The sequence below is a fragment of the Amblyomma maculatum genome, chromosome 6 (assembly GCF_055883805.1).
Source record: "Amblyomma maculatum isolate TAMU_Amacu chromosome 6, ASM5588380v1, whole genome shotgun sequence".
Classification (NCBI taxonomy): domain Eukaryota; kingdom Metazoa; phylum Arthropoda; class Arachnida; order Ixodida; family Ixodidae; genus Amblyomma; species Amblyomma maculatum.
Genome location: NC_139349.1, coordinates 52,228,005 through 52,238,896, shown reverse-complemented (window position 1 = coordinate 52,238,896; position 10,892 = coordinate 52,228,005). Strand labels below are relative to the sequence as shown.

Genomic DNA, 10,892 nt, shown 5'->3' with positions numbered 1-10,892 from the left:
CCTAAATAGCCTCTATCCCCAAAATCATTTTCTTCTTAGGGTTCTTCTTAGGGGAACAAAGGCGCTGGACAGTTTTTTTAGGCATATCCAGCAAGTCTGCAACTTTCCAGCATGTTTAGTTGTCCACGCGTACTATACTCGGGAATAATGAAGGAGTTACTGGAGGAGCTACGATCCCCTCCATCTTGACGAACAATTACGCTAACAACTCCCGACGTCGGTCGGCAGCTGCAGGCGCCGTGTCTTCTTACCGGTGCTCGCCTGCGATGGAAGTCCTAGTCTCCACGGCCCCGAAGACCACGGAGGCAGCAGAGCGTGCGTGCCGGTTCGCAGCAGGTTTTAATAGGCCCCTCCCTCCTCCCCCCTCCAGCGAAGCCATGACGCTGTCTCTCCTCCTCTTTTTCTAGTCATTCACGCCATCACTGCCCAGAAAGGAGTGGGGCCTCTGCTCTGGAGATGTCTCTCTTTTTGTTCGGGGAACGCTCAGCGCGCACGCTGTGGCGTGGCTGCGCTGTCCGCGATGGAAAGAGACGGGGGAGGAAGTTTCCTTTGTCTCATAAATTAGATTCAGAAATTGCTGGGAAAACGGAGCCTTTTGATGTCGCTGGGCCGATGCTTCGGAACTGCGGGGTGGTGCACTGGCACGGCATGTTTGCCGTGCTAGTGCATCATACGGCGTTGGGCGGGAAAAAAAAAAAAAGAAAAACTACCGGAGCTATAGTCTTTGTTTGGTACGTGCGCTTGGGGAAAGGGCTGGCTATGTTCTCCCGTCGAGTTTGATAAAGGACAAGCCATGGGCAATGGTTTTGTGCCGTTTTATTACAATAAGATTTTTTTTTCCTCTTCGTTGTCTTCGTCATATTACAACACTGTTTTGGAATGGCATTCACAAACTCTGTAAGGGCACCGGTGACAGCGCAGTGAAAAGAATTCCATCCGAAAAACTGCCACCCGCGCATTCGCATTGTTATTGGATTGCTTAATTGAACAAAAGAGGTGTCCGCAGCATATTTTGTCTCTTCGGATTAATTTTTGTTTGCTTACGCACAGCGGCATTGTGTAACCCCGCTGCGGAGCAGCGACCATACGTTAAGCCATTCCTGGGCTAACTGTTAGTTTGTACACTCTCGTGGCCTCGGCGGCAGACCCCTTTCAGGGCCCAACCCTTTACGAACTGTTCAGACGTCCCCGCGCGGACGGTACACAATAAGCAAGGTTCGTCGACACTGGCTGTGTTTCTCGCACGTGCCTTGCACGAGTAAAGCAACGGCGGTTTCCATTCTTTTCATCCCGACATGCCGCACGTTGGCAACTCTGGAAAAGCGGGTCGCGCTCCGAGAGAACACACGCGGTTTGTACACGATTGCGTCCGTGTTCGCGTAACTCGCGGCTGAAGACAAACTTGAACTGGTGCTGCTGCGGAATAAAGCGATATGTTTACCCAGCTAACCGGAATGCCCCTTGCCCCCCTCCCTCGTTCTCTCCCTCGACTGCTGGCAAGCTTTCACGCGTCCCCCGTTGGTCGGCTGTCATATTTCTTTCACATTTCCTCTACTCCTCCCTCTCTCTTCATCCGCGTTTTCCACCTTTTTGCACCCAGCGCTCGGCGGGGCAACATCTATTTACTTATCGGGACTCGTATGGATTTTCAATTTCACACGCCCTCAGGGGACGCGGCGCTGTAGGTGTCTCCATCGGTACCCCCCGTTACCCGTTATATATATATATATATATATATATATATATATATATATATATATATATATATATATATATATAATATGGAGAGAAAGAATACTGAACTCTCGTGTTTTTTCCGCTCCCCGTCCTGGTGTGCTCCCTTCCTTCCTTCCCTTACTTTTGTGCTTGCATTCCTGCCCTCCTCTCTCCCGTCTTTCCTAAGCACAGGAAAAAAAAAACGAAAACTTTACGCTGGATAGCATGGAGATGGCGAAGGTCCCCGACGGCTTTGCTCCAACCTGACGCGGAAGTATGAAATGGGCACAGAAGCAACAGCAAAGACACAGCATCAAAATGGAATTTACGAGAAGTCCCCTCCTCCCGCATCTCCTCTTTAGCCGAGGTGATCTCGAACCAGTGTCCATCCGGGGCGAGGAAGAGGGGAGCTGAGGGGGGGAGAGGAAGAAGGCGATCGCAGAGGACGACGGGCCGTTTTCTACTGCCGGGCACGAAGCGCTGACCTCGGGCTATTCGCGCCCCCGGCACACCATCGCTCGCGCGCCGCTGCGGGCTCCAGTGAGGATGACGACGATGCGGCGCGAGCGACGCGCTGCTGCATTTTATCAGCCAGCCATCCTCGGGCTTCACGCAGCGATGATTTATGGGTGCCAATGTCTCTTTTCTTTCTCGCTAACGCCGGAAAGCCCTCGCGGCACTTGCTCGCTGGAGCGGACGCTTCGAAGCATGTCACTTTTGGCGCGGCCAGCTTCATTCGTTGTTGTTGTTGTTTTGTTTGTTTGTTTTTTTCCTTATTTCTCACGTGTCGGGTTCCTATAACGACGGACGCGAGGCGACGGTGCCAGAAGGCGCAGCATCGTAACATCTAGGGATAATTCGCTCGGAGTGCTTTAGTGTCGACAGTACGGGGACTTGCAAGGAAGCGCACTGAGGTCAGGAGACAAGTCCGGCTTGAGCACAGCACACGAAATCTTAGCGCTGTGCCGAACAGCAGGATCGCAAAGACCTTTTTTCCGCACCATCGACCTCACACTGCGACCGCACCACGATATCGTCGACGGAGATTCGCGCTGCCGGTCGAGCACACTTTAGGATGTCGTCGCCGGAGCGACGTTCCTGCCTAAAGAGAGATCGGCAGCTCCGCTGCGTGTCTGAGTGCGTGAACGAGATAGAAAAGCCAATAGCTATCACTTAATTATTTTCCCATTGCTAGTAACTTCAAGGTCGGTAATGTCGCAGCTCCGCAAAAACAACCATGCAGAAGACATTCGGAAGATTATCGAATCATTGCGAATGAACAAGTTCGCGGATAAATGAGGAAGAAAATCTTTATTGTTTTTGCTGGACGCCATGTTAGAAGAATACCTTGAAAACAACTACTTTCCTCGGTGCCTGACGTTTTAACTCGTGGTTGCTGTACAAAGCCTGCTTATTTTTGCCCGTTTTTCGCATCCCAATTAGGACTACGCATGTAAAACTTCTCGCATTTATTGTGTGCTTCTTATAAACATTTTCGGCTGACAGTGAGCACTTCGACCTAATCCTTACTTCCTTTGCGTGTCTGTCCTTCGTGTGCTGCAACATTGTGGATCCGTACCGCTGCAGAAGTGACGGGAAATTATGCTTAAAAACACGGCATACAAGGCAAGTTTAGGACACTCACAGAATGAGCGCAAACTATTACTTAGTTTATTCTGTCACTGGGCCCCAAATATACAAAAGTCGGTGCATGTGCGTAAGTTACAATTACGACTTGGCATGATACGTGCGCACGCATCATATCCTAAAAGACAGAATTCAACATGCTAATTCGTACCGACTTGCCCAAATTTCTACCCTTTTGCAGACCAAGAAGGCAGCTTTGTGTGCAGAAACTGCGCTGGGCAAGCCAATAACAAAGCCGATGGACGTTTCTTCGCGTCCTTTTAAGGCAGACGACCTCTTCCTTCCAGGTAAGGACTCTGTGCCATTATAACTTTGTTTTGTTTTAAGTAAACAACTGGGATAATAATCGTGGCTGGTCGTTGTGAATGTGGCTGCGATATAACCGTGACTATCACAAAATTGCAGCTCATCGTAACCCAAGCCAAAGTTAAAGCACTGGCATTTTTTTTTTTTTTATCTGCGTTCTATACTTTCACATTGGTGCTTGGTCCTTCTATAAACACGTGTTTCACGGTTAAAAAAAAAACAACTAATAAAACATCAGTGACGACACCGACGCAGTGAGAGGTGAGTAGAAGGTGGTTAAGCCATAGATAAGCGCAAGTTTTACGTACGAAAGCTATAAGTACTATCGTGCTAAAGAGTTAGGCTGATTGACTGATTAGGATTACCTAAGCCTAATGAAGCTTAATTAGGCTCAGTAAGGTGTAATTACGGTCAACATATTTTCAGACAGCAACGTGCTATTCCAATGGGAGATTAAGATCTTTAGGCCATTAGGCCTGGGGAGGCAAAATTACACCAGCATGTCCGTACACGTTCAGACCTAATTTACCAGCCTGTGCTTCACATACATTTAATTAGTGTTAATTAGTCCTAATTTGCCTTGATCTTAACTTTGAACATTTACATGGGCCTCATGATAATCATGGTCACTCATAGCAAACCACAGTATAACCATTTATAACAAGCCTAGATTGGTTGTTGCCATTGCAATCCTCGGCTAGGCAGGCAGAATCCGCAAATCAGCGAAATCCACCTGGCTAGGCTACAAGTGATTTCGCGCTAAAAATTATCAGTAAGTGTGTTCGACTTAATTCGTCGGCAAATGTGTGTTTAAACACGGATCTGATTAGCAAATTTCACTGCACGCATTTTATGCTTATGAATTGAATTAGCGGCAAGTGAAAGCAGGACGAGAAGCCACGCCACCATGGATCTCACTCAGTACACACATTGACTCGATGACTACTACTTCAAGCCACAACGTATACAGCAGACCTGTCTAAAACGCTTTAGTGGTCTTCTGCGCAAAGGTTAGTTGTAAAACTTCATAATCATCATCATCAGCCTGATTATACCCACTGCAGGGCGAAGGCCTCTCCCATATTTCTCCACTTAACCCGGTTCTGTGCTAGCTGCATCCACATGACCCCTGCGAACTTCTTAATCTCATCCGCCCACCTAACTTTCTGCCGCCCCCTGCTACGCTTTCCTTCCCTTGGAATCCAGTTTGTTACCCTCAGCGACCATCGGTTATCCTCTCTTCGCACTAAATGTCCTGCCCATGCCCATTTCTTCTTAATTTCCACTAAAATGTCGGTAACTTGAGTTATTTCTCTGACCCACTCTGCACGCTTTCTATCTCTTAATGTTACCGCTACCATTTTTCGTTACATAGCCCTCTGGGTTGTCCTCAACTTAAGTAGAACTCTCTTGGTTAGCCTCCACGCTTCAGCCCCATAGGTGAGTACAGGCAAGATGCAACTGTTGTATACTTTCCTCTTGAGCGATACCGGCTGCTAGTCATAATCTGCGAGTGCTTGCCAAATGCGCTCCATCCCATTCTTATTCTTCTTGTTATTTCCTTTTCGTGGTCCGGATCTGCGGTTACTACCTGTCCTAAGTAGACATATTCGCCTACTACTTCCAGTATTTCGCTACCTAATGTAAACTGCTGTTCCTTCCCGAGGCTGTTGAACATTACCTTAGTCTTCTGCATACTGATTTTCAAGCCTACCTTTCTACTTTTCCTGTCTAGGTCATCAATCATTATTTGCAGTTCATCCCCCGAGTTGCTTAGCAAGGCAATGTCATCAGCAAATCGCAGATTACTGATGTTGTAAAAGTTGTAAAACTTGTTTTGTACGAAATGCGGACGGTCCGCTCTGATGACTGGTGGCGATTTTACCGGCCCAGGATGGCCTCCCATCGCTCAAGAGAAAATATTGGTACTAGATCCACCGGTGGAAGTTCTTTATTACTTTGGCATAGTAAGTGACTGACCACACGTGGCTGTTTCGCCACAGAACCTGCACCCGGGATTGAAGTGGTCAGGTACATTTTTGCTAACAGAAAAGGGCTAAGAAACGCCTGGTTTGGAGTCCTCCAAGGTTTCTCTTGTGCCTTATTCTATATTTTTCCAGGTAATGGAAATGCGAGCCAGTTCAATCTGTAATAAATTTTGATATCGTGGAAAGATGCCAGCTCTTCTTTGGAGTAATCCATGAATACGGACGACCCACGAACTCGGTTGAAGAAACCTCTATAGCCATGCCGCGGGCCGTCTCGTTTCCCGGATTCCCCGAGAGAGCCGGCAACCCATACAGCGTTAATTTCCTTGTGAGGTTGCCTGATAAGTTTCATTATCTCCTGTGCAGGGAAAAGAAGCAAACTTTTATAACAGACGCTGGTTTTACTGTCAGTACGTGCATTGAAGCAAAACTACAGAAAATGAAAAGCCATAAATGGGCACATTTCTCTTAACGCAACAGTTGCCCCGGACCATCAACTGCCCTGTCACGAATGCTGGACGCAAGTGCACTGTTAGAGTCCTGCAAGCATCCCACTTCAGCGCGGAAAGTTGCTTGTATAATATGTAATGCGTATATTGCTGGAAACATGTGGAAACCTCCATGCACTTTCCTTCCAAGGTATATTTGTGCACAAAGTGTTCGACAACAGATACAGTATCATCGCGCGCAATTTATGCCTTGATGCCAATTTATGCACGTAATGAGCGTTTAATGAAGAACGTATTTCAATCGATCCATCTATACCTCGTTCACTCGCATCTACTCTCACTTCGTAAACAGAACGAATTGGACCCGCATACCTTTTTAATCCATGCGATAAACTAATTTTTCCCCTCATTTTCGCGGCCTCAAGTATAGAGCTTTCAGAATAAGGACTCCGCATAACTGTCCCCACATCTGCTACGTATGGTTTCTTCGTGGAACGACGGTGAAATCATTTAGGAGTACGTGCAAAACTGAAAGTTCCGAATGAGTTTGGTTCAAGTGGATATGCATTGCATCAACGTGAACGTTCTGTGCGCGTAATACGCGACCAAAAATAGTGTTACATCCTCCTTATCAGTATTCGTTAGTTATGCTTTGCTACCTTAAACTACGCTGCATTGTCATGTTGTGTGGTATGATGTCATGTGATGTGGCATCCTGTGCTATGATGTGCAATAATTTCATGTCATGGGGCTTGCTATGTGACGTCTTGTGTTGACTTCTATTCTGTATTTTAGTGTGGTGCAGCGTAGTGTGGTGTAGTGCAGTGCAGTGCAGTGCAGTGCAGTGTAGTGTAATGTAATGTAATGTGCAGTGTAGCGCAGTGTAGTGTAGTTGTAGTGTAGTGTAGTGTAGTGTAGTGTAGTGTAGTGTAGTGTAGTGTAGCGTAGTGTTGTGCCATGCCGTGCTGTGTTGAGACATGGTGTGGTGTGGAGTGAGGTGGCGTATCTTCGCTATTAACCCTTCAGCCTTGCTGATGCTCTGCCCTCTTAGCCATGGGTCGATCAGTATAAACATATTTCTCGATTATTTTTTTTCTGTACCTTCGTTATCCCTAATTCGAAGCAACGCGATTATAATAGAGACGAATAAAATGAATAACTGGCTTGACCTATCGCACATTCGGGAAAAAAAAAAAAAAAACCTCTGCACAGCTTTATGTCCCTTTCTCGAGTGAATCATCGTCCTGGTTGACGCTCGCGAACGATCCCTCGAACTCTCGACGACTGCGGCACTTCAACGCGAGGAAACGAAATGAAAATTTGAAAAAGGCGAAAGTGGTTTCACGAACGCCGAGGAGCCCTTTTCTCCGTATGCGAACATTCTGCTCACTACACGGTAGCGCGCCGCGGGAAACGAGCCGACGCAGCGGCCTGGCAGCAAAGGGGAGCTTCCTCAGAAAAGGGATCGAGGAAGGGAGAGGGACGATTGGGGAGAGACCGAGCGCTGCGGAAGGCTGCCGGCGCGTTACACGCGAACCGCCGAAGACTGCTGGCCGAAATTAGATCTAAGTTTCTCATCGTTTGAGCGAATTACGGCTCGGGCCTCTTCGAGCAGCTCCTTCTGCCCCGGAGCCAACTGAGAGGCCTAGATCCCGAATGCCCGACTTTCCTACCGCCGCTGCTGAAGATGCCGACGACGGCGATGAGACGGCGGTGCAGGCTTTGTGAGAGCTTACAACGACGTTCAGAGTCCGCTTTTGTTTTCCACCCAGAAAAGAAAATGAAGTGAGAGGAAAATGTTGAATGGTGCCAGATTTGTGGGTCGCATGAAAAGACCGCCTCATTGAAATCGTCATCCTTTATTTAGGATGTTGCGCACAAAGGCTGTTAACGTCGAGGACATCGACAAGAACGACTTCGTTTTGGTTTTATTTACTTTGTCCCAGATTATACTATAGATTATCTAGTAGCGAAAAGCTTCCACGTGAAGATGCGAAAAGACTAAATTATGCCGTTTATTTCAAGGAAGATTCTGTTCGGATTATAGGTGCTAAACCCCATGTTACTTGAACCAAAGAGGAATATCTTTACTACTAAATCAACTCTTAAATCAACAAATTGAGTATTCATTATATTGATTTCATCATTTTTTTTTTTTTTTATGTTGCACTTCTCCTCTTCCTTTCTTCTCTTATTTCTCGTGTTCAACCTTATTTGTCTCCATGTCCCTGCCTGTTGAGCAGAAACGCTAGCGCGAGATTCTAGGCGCCTTTATTTCCGTCTCGTCACACAGCGCCAGCTGGCATTTATTTCGGCAGCTCGAAATGAAGGAAAGGGAGCGAGCAGCCTCGGCAGAACAATTGCGGAAGAGGCAGAGAATGCGCCGGATCGGCCAGCCGTTCCCTCCAACGCAGTTCGAAAACAAAGGCTGAAGACTTGATGGGCAGAACGGCGCCGATCGAAGTTCGGGGTACGCAAGTTCACCCCCCACCCCCCTCACCCTTCCTACTCTGCCCTCTCTCTCTTCACCAGCTCACTGAGGGAGCGCCCCCTCTCTCCATCCGCTCCCGCACTGCTTCTTCCCCTAACGAAACAAAAAGGCGAGCAATGCAAAAAATGAGCCGGGATAAACTGAAACAAGGCCCAGGCTTGCGTGAGTGGAGCCTGTGAAGAATGAACGTCGTACTCGTACAGGGGGACTCAAACAAAACAAAATAATACACCCAGTCCCTCACAGTCTCGGACGTGAGCGTTCACCCTCCGCCTTACTTTCCATTCCCAGAGAATAAGGCAAAGAAAAAGAAAAGAAGCCGGCACGTATTGACGGATAATACGAATAGCTTAAATCTGGTCAGCTGGGAGGGAACAAAGGAATGCGCCAAGATGGGAACTCCGTAGGTACGGAACAGGCCCATAAAAATGAGGCGCTGGCATGTGAGGCGTTAATCGAAATAATCGATGAAATCCGTCGAAGTTTGAACAGAGAGCTACCCTTTCAGCTTTCTAATGCATCCTAATGGCGGGGTGATTGGTTATGCTATACGGCGCTCGTAGCCCTATGTACAGGCGCGGCAATGGATGAATCATTCGATCGCTTTTCCTCATACTTGAATAATCATGTCGCGCGAGGAATTAGCAAAACAGGCTGTACAGTTTTAAAGCACAGTTGCTGAGAAATATTGTTTCACTCCTAAAACACCAAGCAAGACCGTGTTTTTTTTTTTTTGTTTTTTTTTTTACATTTGTTTGGCGGCTGTTTAAAACCATTTATGAGCGAGAATTTTGACCAAGCAAGGCAAGAAGGCCTGTGGTATTCATTATCATGCTTGCTTGCCTTATGTATGCTCAAGCCGCATAGCTGCATTTTAAAACCGGTCATTCTGACAACAAGACTGATATGTATACTCTCCTGGACCTGTTCTGCTGCCAGTTACATATTGTAATGGTCGAGCTTTGGAAATATGATGGTGACTAACTACTCTGATAACTGCTGACTTCGATATAAATAAGAGGTTTTAATTTCTGCCTCCATATTTTATTAGCCTGAGTACCAACAATGTTTAAGCGGGGTAAATCACAGAAAAAACGTATTAACCCCATGTTTTGTCTGACTCCATTCTGTACTCTCACTTTTTCAATGTTTACAGAGAACGCCAAATTGTCTGCTACAGGTGTGCGCAGACGATTTGTATTTATATTCTCGCTGTCTCGTACATTCTTTCTCTCGATTTCGAGGTGTTCAGTACACAATATCACTAATAACACTACGAAATGAACACTACAGCAATCAAGTAAGCGCGATATTGCATAAGATTTGTAACAAAAGCAGAAGCAAATATTTCCCCTCTCTCTGCTGCTAATAACCTGGCTACGCAAGCATGGTCAGTCTTGCATGCAAAGAACACTCGCGCCGAGTTCCAGAAATTCTGCAAGAAAATAAAAGATCGGAGAGAGGAGGTATATGTGTGCGAGCAGACAATCATTTTGCTGCCTAAGCAAGCTGCGCTGATTTAGCTTCACTCGTTGCAATATGATAACAACACCAATAAAATAACGTGTCCCCTCGCAGGTTTACACTCTGCGATTTGGTTTTTCTCGTTACCTTACCTTGCACAGCCGTCGACACTTCGTCCTTATTCTCAGAAAGAGGGTTTCGTGTTTCTTTTTCGTTAGCTTGCTGAAACAATGTGCTCCTCTCTCTCTCTCTCTCTCTCTCTCTCTCTCTTGTTTTGTTCTGCTGCCTTTCTTTTCTCAAGCATCCGACGCCTATGCCGCACCGCCACCAAAGCAATTGTTGCTGACTGTCGTGACGCTGGGGCTATGTCGACCCGGCCTTCACTTGGTAGCGTGCAGAGACTCGGGGTTGATGAAGGATTGAATCTTCGAAGTTGGTAAAATATATACAAGCAGGTTTAATGGCACTTTGAGAAAACTTATTTACATGATTATTTACACGAAAAAAAAGGGTACATCAGCAAAATGGCAAGCGTTAAGAGTTCATAGCGAGAAGCGACTGGATGAGCCGTTTACCCAGGGCTCAGAGCGACATTTCGTGCTCTGCAGCGTCCTTAAAACCCCTATGTCCAGCCCCTCTCTGAAGATGCTAACCAACCAAATCCAGGGCACGCCCCTCAGATATCGGCATCCAATCGAACACATCACTGCACTGATGGTCTGAAGCACTGACTGGCCCGGCATTGTTTCGTTGAGCCTGGTCACTTGTTGGCGGGAAAAGCTTGGGAACGGCGAGGAGGTACATTTCTATTCTTCAGCCAAGAATCGATAG

At 46.9% G+C, this 10,892-nt stretch overlaps 2 protein-coding genes across 3 annotated transcripts in view; one reads left to right on the top strand and one right to left on the bottom strand.

The window, feature by feature from the left end:
- LOC146185731 (uncharacterized) overlaps window positions 1–10,892 on the top strand; it is a 624,411-nt gene that overhangs the window by 234,148 nt on the left and 379,371 nt on the right. For both annotated transcript variants that reach the window (XM_084606656.1, XM_084606657.1), the window contains exon 3: window positions 3,545–3,650. In XM_084606656.1, the coding sequence (XP_084462782.1) occupies window positions 3,602–3,650 (49 nt within the window). In that variant the 5' untranslated portion in view covers window positions 3,545–3,601. The remainder of the gene's footprint in view (window positions 1–3,544; window positions 3,651–10,892) is intronic.
- LOC146185732 (hemicentin-2-like) overlaps window positions 1–10,892 on the bottom strand; it is a 182,347-nt gene that overhangs the window by 80,237 nt on the left and 91,218 nt on the right. The gene's annotated exons all lie outside the window — the stretch shown is intronic.